Raw genomic sequence first — 15308 nt, forward strand, 5'->3', positions numbered from 1 at the left:
ATTCTTTTATTTGACACCATGCAATAGATTTTATTAACTTTTATTGCTTATTTTTTTTTCAATTTTGATAATTTTTTTAAAAATATTTTTGGTAGAAGTAGAACATATTGCACATTTCTGAATCAAGAAAATTAATATCTTCCAAATTATAAAAAAAAAAATATGGGTTCCAATTTAAAATAAGAAAGTTGAGTATCGCCCAAAAGATACTAACGGGCTGATTTCATGTTGTCATTTTGCGTTAACGCAAATGAGTGACGCAACGCAACTTTGCTACACCGATTTGCAATCCCACTGCGTCAACATTTACAACCTAATTTCATGTTCGAAATTTGCAGTGGCGCAACGACATTGCAAGTGCGGAACTTTAGCCACATCATATTTGCGTCGGTCACGTGACACAGACAAATTAAATGTGCGAAGGGTTGTGTTAAAAAATAAAGGCGTTTTATTAGAATGGAAAACAAGTCGTAAGTACATTTAATAACTCAAGAATATTTTCAATAATCATTATTCATAATAATATCTGGCCATTTTAGAACGAAAACCAGATCAAAAATTTTTACTAATTCCGCAGGCGGAATATTTGGAATTTAAAAAAAGAAGAAAGAATTAGATCATGTTATGTTGTGTTTATTGTTTGTTGTTCCTAAATGGTTTAATTACACGTTATGAAAATATCTGTTCAGTCATTTATTTTATCAAAAAATGAATATTAAGATGTACGTTTATTTGCTTACATGTTAAGTAGATCATAATAGTGTTGATACAAATAATTCGTAATAACACAGTTACTCTTTCATAATAGCATAGTTACCATCAATCTATAATATTTAATGTATTTACGAAAATGAAAGCAACTCCGAAGCCCAAAATTAAAATCAATTTGAAAATCAAAACAATCGGAAAACCAGACCCATGTCGGGTTAGTCCAAATCTGTAGAAGGCCTGTTTCACCGATGGATACTCTTTTGCTGCTGGAAAACGAATATAATCAGGTGAAACGGCAACCAAAGCGTTGGTAATTTCCTAAATGGCGTGGGATGTCGCAAATTGTGAAATTTGGCCACTGCTACTAACTAACCACTGGTAGGAACCTGTGGCATAAAACTGGAGGGCCACATATAGTTTATGAATCGGTGTTAGATGCGGATAACGTCCCTTCTTGGTGTTTTTCACTAAAACCGGTGAAATAACCTCTAAAACAGAGTTAAAAACACCCCTCGTCAGTCTCGTCCGTTGAAAAAGAAGCCGTTCACTTATCTCTTCGATGTTAAACGCTTCTCTGGGCACACGTTCCTCGTCGCCATCACTATCACTAGAATTTTCGAACAAATCGAAGGCTAAGCCCGAAAAAACTTGGCGAGCACCAGCCATTTTTCGAAGTGACAATTAAGCAAATGTTGCGCCACAGGTTGCGCCACCGGACTGACGTGGCGCTAAATTTTAATGCAATTTGCAGCAGTCTAGCGTCTTGAAATTAGGCGCAACTTTGCTGCACTCGTTTTGCGCCATCTCCATGGTTACGTCGCAACTTGCGTTACTGCAAATCGTCTTGAAATCAGCCCGTAAGACATTTAGAAAATTTTTAAAATCATCAGTTTATAGTAAATTAAAAAGCATTTAATTTGTTTTTTAAATTTTTGAAATCGGTTCATAAATAAAAATTCTACAACGCCTGCCGTTTTAAAAAAATCACCCTGTATTTACACAAGTGCGGAAAGTGCCCAATTTCGCACGAGTGTGAACACGAGGAGCCAGCCAAGCACAGATTTCACACGAGTGCAAAAAAACATTTTCCGGCGAGTCATTTGTATGTACACTATTTTTCTTACAATCGTCCATCTAAAAGAAACAATAAATTACGACAACAGTTTATTTCATATCTATTTTAAATGTCATTTTTCTATGACCCTATATGTTCTTTGGGTGAATATGAGGAGCAGCGGATCGTAACTTTTTTGAAATAAAATGCTATGTTTGCGTTTTGAACTGTTTACTTCTTGAGGAATAATCTTACAAGTTTGAAATTTGAAAACGTAATGTGTCTTAGTTGTTCCGGGCGGTTGGTGACCACGATCCTCCCCTCTCAGGTGGAGGGGATGAGGGATGGTGATCCCGAATCGGTGGTACTCAACATAACCCCCCGCCTTAAAACCACTAAGTTGTTTTAAAGAATATGATAAGAGGTTGCAAGTTAAAGAAGAACACTGAAGTGATGCAATGAATTGATACAAGCAAATTATGTAAGGCTTTAAAATAAAATATATACAAACTTAAATTAATATGTACAACTTATAAGCTAACATGCATTATATAACACTAAAAGAAAACTAAAAAAAAAAAAATATAGCACACGCCCGATTTTGCGTATGGATCTTAATCCTCTGTAGGCAACGCGCAAATCTTCGTAATGGCTCGTTTTATCGTGCCGTTTTTACACTTAATCGACACCACTCGCACTAAATTGTCTTTGCCTGGATGCACACTCACTACACGTCCCAGACGCCACTGCAGAGGAGGCAGGTTGTCTTCCTTGATTAAAACTAGCGATCCTAGTTCGGGGACGTGGCTGGATGTTTTCTGCCATTTAGATCGGCCGTGTAGTGTCGTAAGGTACTCCCTGGACCATCGCTTCCAGAAACTTTGCCGACAGGCCTCTATGAGTTGCCATCGGGATAACCTATTGGTGTTGATGTCTGTGTGGTCCTTTTCTATGGGTGCCGTCAAAGCATGACCAATTAGAAAATGGCCCGGAGTCAGTGCCTTAAAATCATTTGGGTCGGCGGACAGGGGGGTAAGAGGACGAGAATTTAGGACAGCCTCTATTCTCACTAACAACGTGTACATTTCCTCGTACGACAAATGATTTTCTCCAATGACACGTTTGATGTGTCCCTTTACAGACTTTATGCCAGCTTCTGCTAATCCCGCAAAGTTTGGCGCGCGTGGGGGGATGAACTGCCAGAAAATCTCAGACTCTCTTAACTTTCGCGGCAATTCGGGATTCTTTAAAAATTGGTCCAGTTCGCGTTGGGCTCCTACGAAATTAGTGGCGTTGTCGCTTACTATATATGACACGTTTCCTCTACGTTTCAGTGAATTTAAAAACGAATCGGTTGTCAGGTCACCTACTAATTCTAGATGCACGGCTTTAGTACTTAAGCAAACGAAAAGACAAATGTACGACTTTACAGTTCTTTTTCCTCTCCCCCTACCTTCCTTAATGAGGATAGGTCCGCCGAAATCTACACCAACTTTTAGAAAAGGTCGAGTGGAACTTATACGCTGAATAGGCAGATTTCCCATGATTTGACAAAAAGGTTTAGGATTTACTCGGAAGCAATTAATACAATTGCGAATGCCCTTTCGAGTCTGGCTGCGACCAGCTATGGGCCAATATTTTTCGCGTACTTGAGACAATGTCCCTATCTGACCTGCGTGAAGCTGATTAAGGTGAGCTTCCTTAATGATTAATTCCGTTACGAAATGCTTAGGTAAAAGAATTGGGAATTTTGTTTCGTATTGCAAGTTAGCATTACTTAAGCGACCTCCCACCCTAATTATATGATTTTCGTCTAAAAAAGGGTTTAATGAAGTTATTGAACTGTTCGTGATGTTTAATTTCTTTTCGAGCTGTTTGATTTCGGTCGCAAACACTTCTTGCTGCAATAGTTGAATTATTTTGATTTTTGCATCGTGCAATTCCCTTTCGGTGAGATTTCCGCCTAATTTCGGTTGATTTTTGACAGCATTTAGCGAATTTTGTATGAATCGTCGCCAATATGCGACCATCCTTTGCAGTTTAACAAAGGTAGAACGACTTTTTAAGAGTAATGAATTATGATCGTCTTGTGTAATGTTAACTGCAGTGATGGTTTTTCTTTCTATGGTTACGTCTTTATTTACATTATTTACATGTGGTGTATTTACATAAGGGATTTTGACCCCGCGCAACCATGAAGGACCGTCAAACCATAAAGGATTTTTTCCCAACTCGTTTGGGTAGGCTCCGCGCGTGATTACGTCAGCAGGGTTTTCGGAACCCTTTACATGGTGCCAATGTTCGATTTGGCTTAATTGTTGGATTTCAGATACCCGATTTGATACAAAGGTTTTCCACTTTTGAGGTTCCGCCGATAACCATGCTAACACTATTTGGGAATCTGTCCAATAATGGCACTGCTGAGGCGATAAATTTAGAATTTTCGATACTTTCGCGACCAATTGTGCTAGCAACACTGCCCCGCACAGTTCAAGACGCGGTAAAGATACTGTCTTTAGAGGTGTGACTCGCGACTTTGCACACAGCAATCGTACATGTACTTCTGAGTTTGTATCTATCGTTCGGATAAAAATGACACAACCGTAGGCCTTCTCAGAGCTGTCACAAAATCCGTGCATTTCAATATGGTTTGCGTCGCGACAAATAACGTTTCGATTGAACTCTAATTTAGAGAGGGATGTTAACTCGCGAACGAAAGTTGTCCATTTTTTGTTGATGGCGTCGGGAAGTTCGTCATCCCAGCCAATTTTTGATACCCATAATTCTTGCATGATAATTTTTGCTCTTGTGATTACCGGATTAATCAAACCCATAGGGTCGAATAACCGCGCTATGGCACTCATTACTGAACGTTTTGTGGGCTTTGTTAGCGAAAATGGAAGATTCGTGAATGAAAATGAGTCGTTTGTATTCTTCCAGTTCAAACCCAGCGTTTTGTTCTCTGCTTGTTTGTCAAATATAAGGCAGTTTTGATTTGACGCATGTCTCTCGTGTGTTAACGCGTCTGGACAGTTTGATGCCCACTTGTTTAATTTGAATCCCCCTTTTGCTAGTACTGACTTTAGCTCCTCTTTCATTTTGATTAGCTGATCCACGGAATCAGCTCCGAACAGTGCATCATCAACATAAAATGAGTTGTTTATAATTTGATTTGCTAAAGGAAACTCGACTTTGTGATCGGAGCCCAACTGTTGAACGCATTTTATCGCTTGAAACGCAGAAGAAGTTAGCCCATACGTTACCGTGTTTAGTTTAAACGTTTCAATTGGGGCTTCCGAGGTTTCACGCCACAGGATTTTTTGATACTTTCTATCGTCTGGATGAATTTGAATGCAGCGGTACATTTTCGAAATATCGGCGATTAGTACGAATTGCGGCAGCCTAAATTGAATAAGCACGCTGAACAGATCCTTTTGCAGATTTGGCCCGGCCATTAAGATGTCGTTTAGACTGAGATTTGTACTAGTTTTAGAAGACCCGTCGAAGACAACCCGGTATTTTGTGGTTACGCTATTTTCATTGATTACGCAACTGTGCGGTAAATAGAAGGATCTTTCTTGGTTATAGTTAGGTACGAGTTGCATGTGACCGAGATTGATGTACTCTCGCATAAATGCGATGTATTCTTTGTCTAAATTAGGGTTATTTTTTCGCTTCCTTTCCATCACGAGTAACCGATAAGTGGCGGTGTCCTTTGATTTGCCCAAAACGTTGGGATTTTCCGAGAACGGAAGTTTGACCATAAATCGCCCATCCGGTAACCGACTTGTTGTTTGGGAAAAATGCGTTTCAGCTGCGTTTGAATGGTTATTGCTTTTTTGTTCTGCGTCCGTTTCGAATGCCTCCAATTCCCAAAATTTACTGACGGTTGTTTCAAGGGTCACTTTATTGCAGGATGTTACGGTTGGGTTTTTTCTCGGTCCCACGGAACCACCAAGAATGTACCCGAAAACAGTATTCTGTAGAATTGGTTGGTTTTTTCCGAGAACTATTTTTCCGGCTTCCAACAAATTTAAAAATAATTCAGCACCGATTAACATGTCTACCGGGGCTGAAACATGGAATTTTGGATCGGCTAACGTGGTGTTATTTGGAATTCTTAGGTTTTTAAGATTCACACTGCTTGATGGTAACGGTTCGGTAATTTTCGGTAAAATTAAACATTGAACTTTTGAGTTGAAATTTGACGTTTTGCTGAAGATCTCAACATTCGCGGCTCTACTTATTTTGGTATGACTGTTGATTCCGATGATAGCCATTTCGATCGGTTGTATGTTTAGCTTTAGCCATTGACACAAATGTTCGGTGATAAAATGGGATTGACTCCCGATGTCCAAAAGAGCGCGACAATCTTTTACCTTACCGGTAGGACCCTTAACCCCAATCACGGCAGTTGATAATAGAACGTTATTTGAAATCGACAAATTGCATAATGACACATCGGCTTGATTATCATTACGCTCAGGTTCATTGTTTTCGGAATTTTTTGTAAGCTCAATGTGTAGCAACGTATGGTGCTTTTTGTTACATATTTTACAATTTGAAGAGTTACATTCTTTTGCGACATGATGAAGTTTCAAACAATTTAAACACCTATGAGCATTTTTGACTTGTTGGGATCGCAACGCTGGCTCGATAGACAAAAACTCTCGGCAATTAAAGATATTGTGGTTTTGGTTACAATAGAAACAAGTAAAAAATTTGGTTGCGTTTTGTTGGCGTGCAACATGAACTACGCGCTTTTGGTTATGGCTATTGCTAAAAATGACTTGTGCATTTTTGCTGGTTGTTGGTGTTTTGATTGACTTATTGTGCATTTCTAGTGACTCTATCGTTTGACAACGTTTTTCTAAAAATGTTAGCAATTCGGTGTGCGTGGGGATTTCCCCGTTTTTGATGGATTCCTCCCAAGCGCGTGTCGAAAACTGATCTAGTTTATTCAATAAAAGGTATACAAGTAAATCGCTCCATTCTCTTACAGGACGACCCAATTTATCTAGGGTGTTCAAATTTATCATTGTTTGATCTAATAAAGTTCTTAACGATTTGGCGTCGTTCTTTTGCGCAAGAGGTAAATCGAATATATTTTTTATATGGTTGTTCACGATAAGGCGCTTGTTTTCGTATCTTTGTTTTAATAATTCTAGCGCGATTTTGTAGCTTACTTCGTTTGTCTGTAGTGCATCCAACGTTTTTTTTGGTTCTTCGTTAAGGCAAGCTTTTAGGTAGTGGAGTTTTTGAACGTCGCTTAAGGCCTTGTTGGAATCAATTAAGCTTTGAAATGTGTCAAAGAAACCCGACCATTCGGCGTATGTTCCATTAAATTTCGGCAACTCGATAGTTGGTAATTTAACGGGTATTTGAGGTGAGTTGTTACCGTTGGAGGCGATAGAAGAACTACTGTTGGCATTTGCTTCAATAGCATCGTCGAATTGGCTTAAAATGTCGTAAATTCTTTGCCGTACCTCTATGAATTTGTACTTGATTGAAACCGATTCCTCTTCCATAGAGATGGTAACGGAATCACCGCCCAATTCCGCGACAAGTTTTTTCAATTCCGCCTTAATTTCGCCCAAGTCGTCGATGCGGCGTTTCATTTGATTGATTTTTGAGTGATTAGCAGAATTGGCGATAAAATCAGCATGTTCATCAAGATTGCTGAGTAAGTCTATGAATGCATGTGGGGACGACATTTTGACCGTACGAGAAAATATACAAGATTGATGAATGAGAAAAGAGAACTAACCTGGTTCCCTGCTGCCAATGTCTCCCCGTTTGTCTGATGATTTCCTCAATGAAGTCAACTTGGTTGATGTGGCTGTAGATCACTAACACAACACTTTTCTTTAATGAATTTCCGCTGATCCGGCTCGAAGGACCATCATGTTCTTTGGGTGAATATGAGGAGCAGCGGATCGTAACTTTTTTGAAATAAAATGCTATGTTTGCGTTTTGAACTGTTTACTTCTTGAGGAATAATCTTACAAGTTTGAAATTTGAAAACGTAATGTGTCTTAGTTGTTCCGGGCGGTTGGTGACCACGATCCTCCCCTCTCAGGTGGAGGGGATGAGGGATGGTGATCCCGAATCGGTGGTACTCAACACTATATGAGAGTTACTTATTCCACATAGATAGATGGTTGAAAATTTCATGCATATATCGAATGAAAACTATTGAATCTACAAATATTCCTGCACAAACCTGTCATGTTAGAAACGATCTTACCATTCATTTTTTAAAAAGCGGTTTTCACCTACAAACTGTTCGTTAATAACGTGTGATCTACAAAATTTTTATTTAGGGTAGGCTTTGACAAAATTTACGTAAATCGAAAAAACAGTTGTTTGACATTTGTCATTTCATTTAATTTCAATTAGTTTTCAATACATTATTGATTCTGATACATTTTCTCTTATTTGTACCTTGTAATGTTACATATGTAAGACGTCAAAAATTGAGACGAAGGTAACAACATTAATGTGAACAAACCTCCCCGCTAACATATGTTTTACTTGACCTTGACTGATTGGTTCCCTTTAACTTATTTGAGGGAAATATCTTTAGTATGCTGGTGGTCGTGATTACGTGCGCTTGGGCGTCTGTGTCGTACCCGTCAGGGTCGTACTGGCCCAATACGGAGTTGTTGCTCTACGTCGTTCTGAGCAAGTGTATTCCTCTGTGTTAACCCTTTCCTTCAGGGGCTTTGGCCCCTGGCAGACTCGTGTAAGTTGGAATGGCAGAGCGAGTATAATTCACTATGCTATAAAACCCTTGGCAGACATCTAGATGTAATTCTTGAGCACTGGGTCTCCCCTGGGGGGGGAGGTCCAGGTGAGGCAGACTTTAGCTCATGTAATGGAGAATCCGGAAGGGTTCTCGTGGGCACACAATGCAAATGACGAGAATGTACGGCGGACGTGTTGGAGGGGTCCCCGTGTCCTGTCGCTGGGACGCCGCTTAGTACATGGGTGTGATGGGGATGTGCCCCATCACCTTGGTGGCTGGAACTCTCACACACTTCGTGAGTTGATGCCGCGGGCTGTATATCCCCGAACTATACACCTTTCAGCGACTGCATCGTTAACCAGGAGGTCATCTCCAGAGGGTTGACAGATGGCAACAGTTCGAGCCTAGCATCGCCTGGGGCAAGGGGGTGGAACACCCCTGGTGAGTGTACCTTTCTTTCCTATCCATAATTACAGATAAACAGGTGTTGTTATCTTTTGTTTCGAGTCAATCAATGTGGGCCCAATTCTGGTGGGTCCGGTCCTGACTAAATGTACCGATAGGGTGGTTCAGATGTCTGGTGAGTCGATTAGTAGTTTTGATTGGCCATAGCTAGTACCTGTTAATTAATTTGCGATAGTCAACGACATCGAGACCAGTAATGGTCTCACACATATTTTCATCAAAAAATTGAGGTTATATCAAAAACAAAATTTTATCCCGACATGACTTCTATGTTTGTCTCTCTCTTTCATGGCCTACCCTAAACAAAAAATTTGTGGAAAATTTGTGGCTCACGTGATATAACACAAGACTACGTTTCTTTTGTAAAAATAACATCTTACTTTTACCAAAGTGCAATAAAGAAATAAAATCTTATACCTATTAGAGATTAACTAAATAACTCTTGAATTTTAGAGTCAAATACATAGACGAATCACGGTAAAACAACATACATAATTGTAAAAATGCATTGGTTACGTCATTTTTAATGAGTCAATTTTGACAGGTCGGTTTCAACTATTCTATGAAATTTAAAGTTATTTCAGATAATAATTTCAATTTTGATGATACATTAAAATTAAATAATATACAGAGTGAATCCGAATAAAGTACGAACATTTTGATCACAATATCAGACACCACTGTAGTTAATGATTCTTAAAAGAATCGAAATTTGATTGAGGCAAAAACTGCCCTCGGTTTACCCTTTATTTGACCCTTATGGAACTGAATTTAACAACAGTTTACCAAAGACTGGAAAAACTGTTCGAACAAAATACGTCACGCTCGCTTTTATCGTTCTTGTTTAACTTTCACTTAATTGCTAGTTTTAAAGACAAAACAAATTTTAAAAATTGAGTATTAAGAAAAATTAATTTATTTAAATTAATTAATTTGTAAGCTGACTTTTTTTGACTGGTCAAAATTGAACATTTAATTACAAACGACATAATGAAAAAATTATTAAGTTAATTTTTAATTAATTAAGTTATTACGAAAAATAATCAAATGTTGCCCTTCATTATCTGAAATAAAAAACAAATTTTTCCGTCAGATCCTAGAGCTTTGTCAACTATGAGCGTTACGCAAATTTTTAAAATTTTATTTTTAAAATTATAGGCGATTTTGGGGGTGGACACAAGTATTTCCGGACTGAATGTCATTACGCGTAAATTCAGTTTCATCTGTAAACAAAACAATTTTTATAATTTTAGGTTTATCACAAGATTTTGGAAAAATCTACTGGCAAAAAATTAAAAAAAAAATATCTCAAAATAATCCAAATGTGAACAATTTGGCACTGCTAAATCCATATTTCTTTTTTGCCACTTTATCATCGTATATATTCCCAAGTTTTCGATAGTCGATAGACCCTAAAAAATCATGGCGATTTCTGCAGAAAACTTTAAACATTTTTTTCCTGGAAACGGTGATGTTTTGGAACCCAAAACTTGGCTTTTAGTTTGGTTTACCTGTACATCGCATAATCTACAATTTTTTTATCTACGACCACTTAGTTATTTGTTCATAATGTAGTTCGCTTTAAACAAGTTTGATAGCCATAACTGGAACCCGTGTAGTAATGAACTCACCGCGAGCTCTGATTGGCTGAAAGTCATTTAGTTATGACCACTATAACCCAGTTTCAATTTATCTTAGTACTCAATGAAAACAAATGTCAAATTTTATTTTGACAACCAAAAATTTACAAAAGTCATTAAAGTTTGTGTATTTTCTTTCAACTAGAATGATAGTAGTCATAGTAGTTCTTATGAATAAATGAGTACTCCACTAGACATTGCAACCTTAAATCTCTTGCCGAAAAAATCTAAAGTTTGTGCACTTTTTTGTGGTGTAGATAAAGCACAGTATTCCACTTGCATGTCATGGCCGTTATTCACTGGGTTGATCTACTCCACTCTCTCGCAGGCTCGCAAACTCAACCTCGTAAATAACTCATAACATGCTCGTATAACAATATACTATAAATTAGTGGAGGCTATAAGAAAGTTAATATTATGTCGAAAAAAAATGACAAACCTGACATTAGTTATCTAATTTATTTTCAGTTGATTGTCAATAAATTATTACATCTCGGGTTTGATACAACGCATTTTCTCTTAGTCACACCTTCGTAATTTTATTTATTTGCAATCATTTTAATATGATTATTTTAATGTGATGAGGTTAGAAAATGTGTTATATTTAACTAAAAAGTGTGGAAAAATGAACGAATAAAATTAACATTTTATAGTTAAATAATAATAAGATTATTTAGTTTAGAATCAAATGATTTTGGAAATACTTTTTTTTACAAATTTATTCTCAAGATACAAAACAGAATATGGCGGGTTTCTTTGTGTCCGAGTTAATTGTTACTTATGGAAACAAAAATACGAAGTAATAGTATAGTCTGTCCAATGAATAAATAGATGACGGATTTGTAAGTCTGCGCGATAAAAAGTAGTACCAAAAAGCGCTAAATTAAAACAGTTGTCATAATGTCAAATTAAAAAAATATAAATTTTTGTTCAATTTAATGTTGTAACAAGGGTAATAAACAAATTTATACTTTTTAGCGAAGTGACAGATTTTGACAAAATTCATTGTTACCAGCATCCATAGTAACAGACTAGTTTCTAGCCACGATGTCCTTTTTAAGAAAAATTACAAAAATTTAAGATTTTTTTACTCCAAAATATTGTTATCCACAATCATTTACACCATAAATAACAATTAACACTGGAATTTTTAGCCTGCATTTTAAGGCAATGCAATTCAAAGAGTACACATCTAGATCATCTTTTTGAGAAAGTCCCGAATTTTTATTTTTTTCTCATATTTGAACTACTGAAGTGATTCTCTACAACCCTCTGAATATATATATATATATATGCAATATAGATAATTGAGACACTGTTGATCGAGTAAACATTCTTGCACGGATAATATGCAGTCAGATAATTGAGGTTCTACTATAATTTTTCTAATCCGACAATTAAAGTTTAAAAAAATATATTGTCTTATCATGGTTATTCATGGTTTTCTATATGTCAACCTAAATATGTGCGTGAATTAACAATCAATTTACTTATAGAAAAAAGTGGCGTGTCGGTAAATTTGAATTCTATAGATTTTAAAAATACAACTTACAATACAGAAAATATGTTCTAGGTTGCCAGGAAAAAACTGTTTATTTTGTATAAAAAATGTAAGATTTTGACTCTCTCTAAATAAGTTTTTCTCTATTTTTTTAACACCAATGCCATTGAGGTACATTCTCAACTTTTAGGATTACAAAGGCTGAATTTAAATAGGGCGAGAGTACGACTTTTCGATGCTTTATGGAAGCAAATCCGATATTAGATAAGTTACAATTTTGAAAATTTGCATACACTCATAGTTGACAAAGCTCTAGAAGCTAACGCAAAAATTTGTTTTTTATCACGGTTTGGTTGGCGTCGCGACGCCTAAGAAGTATAATTTCAGCGATTTTTGAGTTTTTGCGGAAATATTCGCGAATTCAATTTTTTTTCAACATAGCAGTAATACAAATATCTGAGTTTTTATTTTAAATCTTATTCAAATTGTGTTTCCAATTTGCGAAAAAAACGCTGTTTTATCAAGTTAGTTTTTAAAATTATGACAGCACAGTGGCAAACTACGTTTACACCAAAATTTCACAAGTCACTTCATTCACTCTTATAAAGGTTAATTTTGATTAACACGAGCATGTTGTTTATGGACACTAGAAATCGTTAATTAACATCGACAAAGCGACAATTTTACCATGTAAGACTTTTGTTACAATCTAAAGCGAGCCAAAAGATAGACACCAGATGTTGAGAGATGGGTGTAAACGTAGTACCCAATTTTGACGTAATGAAGTTGGAAAATAACTTGATAAAACAGCATTTTTTTCTCAAATTTTAAAGACAATTTGCATTGAATTTAAAATAACAATCTCAGTTGTTATTTTAAATTCAATATCTCTATTGTTAACACATTTATATTGAAATAAAATTAAATTAGGGGTTGATATCACGAACCCTTACAATTAACTAAAAATTACATTTTTAAGGCTTCGCGACGCCAAAACTATCGGTGATAAAAAACAGCTTTGTCAACTGTGAGCGTATGCAAATTTTCAAAATTTTATCTTTAAAATTAAAGACGATTTTGGGGGTGGACACAAGTTTTGCCGGACCCTTTATATCAGCTTTGACTTTTAAAACGTCAGAAAAATTCAAATGCCTCGCTTGACGGAGATTGATAAAGTTCTCATTTTTTTTACATTCGAAGAGTTTTGGTGCATAAAACAAGTCGCTCTTCATTACTAGCTCATACTAGATCAAAGTACCGTCTTAAGGTGAAGAAATGATTCCAACAAGAAGGGACAGTCATTCGGGACGACCCAAGATTTCAAACGCCGAACATGATCAATCTGTTTTGGATAATTTAAAACAAAACCTTCAATTCGGCAAGAGGTACTGTTATTAAATAAGTTATTATGGTTTTGAATACTTGAAATTTATAGAATTATTGAAGGAACACTTCAGCAATGTTGCCATTTTCCTAATTTTATTTTGGTCTTACTGCGGAAACAGAGTGTGATTTTTTTGATTTTTTTTTATGGTGCGCTACTTTCCGGACATCTGTATTTAAATAATAATTCGTATAACATGAATAATTTGCGAATACAAATAAAATATGTTGGAAGTTTTTGTCACACTGTATGAAGGCAGCGAACAAAATTAGTTAAAATTAAAAAAAATTGATATAAGAGACAAAACAATTCCAGCAAGTACGAAATAATTGTCAACTATTAATTACATTTTTCTTTTTAATTATATTAAAACACCATAAATAATAAAGTATCAGGGATTAGTTACCCCTCGGAATAGGTATGATTGAAATACTTATTAATTAATATTATATTTTTACTTCTTTACGATTTTTGAACATTTTATTTCCCCGCAAGCTAATATACACTATTGTATTATTAATAACTTTGAGTAATCATTTCATTTAAAAAAAGCGCCATTTGCTGAAGGACCACTCATGCTAGTCATGAAAACGGCAGCCGAATGTCGCTAAGCTTTCCCTACTGATTGTATTTCTATGCTGTGGTTCGACCCTCTGACGGCTGGTGGAAGCAAATCTGATATGGGATATACAGAGTGTCCCAGAACTCGTGACTCAGATAAAACAGACACATGCAGACAGCCGTACGAAACCAAAATTTGAAAACAAAAAATCTTAGAGCAAAAGATAATTGAGTTAAAACGAAAATTCGGGAGCCAATCACGATCATTGAACCGACGATGGCCAGAGGTATTGCGAGGGGTTTCTTATGATTGCCAAGATACCCAAAAAGAGAGTACTGTTGTCCATTTGTCAGGCTGATATTACGGTCCTGTTGCCTAGGAAATTGAAATAGTCTTCTATTTCCCCGCCATTCTACCTATGCAAAAGCTTTCGGGATTGGCTGTCAGTTTTTCGTCCTTGTTCGAATACTACAAGGTGTTTATAAATGTTTCTAGCATTAAGGGTGGCTATGAAATGTCAAAGAAATTTGCCGCACATTAGAAATGTGAGTTTAGATTTTTCAAATGACATTGGAAGTTAACTTCAATCATAGAGCAAAGTAAGTTTAGAGAAGAAAACTGTTGAGTTGTGGTTTGAAACCTAAAAATCAAAAATTTTGACACAAAACCGTAACAGAAACATCGTTGACATAAGTGACATTATAAATAATTTTCAAGATAGTTGTATTCACTATGACAACAAAGCGGCAAAGTGGTGCACGACAGGAATTCCAGAGCCACCCTTGATGCTAGAAACATTTATAAACACCTTGGATTAAGCTTAGACTAATTTGGTTTTTTAATTCGCAGTCTGAACTGATATCGGCATCTTTCCTTGCTCTCTGGGTCATGAGTTTTGGGACACCTGTATTAATCAGTAAATTTGTTTTCTATTTTTTGAGACTAATGCCATCAAGGTACAACAAATTTCAATAAATTCGCATACACCATTTTTTTGATAGGTTGAGTTTGCCTTCATCTTGACATTGACAGATTTAAAAGCATTTGTTAGTTTGACTTAACCTAATTCTAAAAAACACAACCACATAGCCAAAAAATCATCAAAATGCTGCTACTTGATATTTAAAGTGTATGCTATTTTATTGAAAACCAGAGTACAGAAGGTTTCAAATTGTTGACATCTTCCATGGCACTTACAATAATCACCAAAAGTCAAATAATTGCTCCAGTGACTGTAATTTTT

At 36.3% G+C, this 15308-nt stretch overlaps 3 protein-coding genes across 3 annotated transcripts; all 3 read right to left on the bottom strand.

Moving 5' to 3' along the window:
• Window positions 1-411: 411 nt before the first annotated feature.
• Window positions 412-2245, bottom strand: LOC148170534 (uncharacterized). Its single transcript, XM_088041534.1, has one exon. It carries the CDS (start codon window positions 1375-1377, stop codon window positions 1030-1032), a length of 348 nt encoding a protein of 115 aa, XP_087897660.1. The 5' UTR covers window positions 1378-2245; the 3' UTR covers window positions 412-1029.
• A 134-nt stretch (window positions 2246-2379) lies between these two features.
• On the bottom strand, window positions 2380-5130 carry LOC148170535 (uncharacterized). The gene is made up of 2 exons (XM_088041235.1): window positions 5073-5130; window positions 2380-4955 (listed from the first exon to the last, which is right to left on the bottom strand). The coding sequence occupies exons 1-2, from the start codon at window positions 5128-5130 to the stop codon at window positions 2380-2382; spliced, it is 2634 nt and encodes an 877-aa protein (XP_087897361.1).
• Window positions 5131-5147: 17 nt separating this feature from the next.
• Window positions 5148-8145, bottom strand: LOC148170536 (uncharacterized). The gene is made up of 7 exons (XM_088041236.1): window positions 8111-8145; window positions 8045-8069; window positions 7971-7978; window positions 7772-7890; window positions 7503-7725; window positions 5250-7444; window positions 5148-5185 (listed from the first exon to the last, which is right to left on the bottom strand). The coding sequence occupies exons 1-7, from the start codon at window positions 8143-8145 to the stop codon at window positions 5148-5150; spliced, it is 2643 nt and encodes an 880-aa protein (XP_087897362.1).
• Window positions 8146-15308: the final 7163 nt, after the last annotated feature.

Source organism: Gnatocerus cornutus, chromosome 7 (assembly GCF_029298725.1).
Source record: "Gnatocerus cornutus isolate USDA-ARS CGAHR chromosome 7, icGnaCorn1.1, whole genome shotgun sequence".
In the NCBI taxonomy this organism is placed as follows: Eukaryota; Metazoa; Arthropoda; class Insecta; order Coleoptera; family Tenebrionidae; genus Gnatocerus; species Gnatocerus cornutus.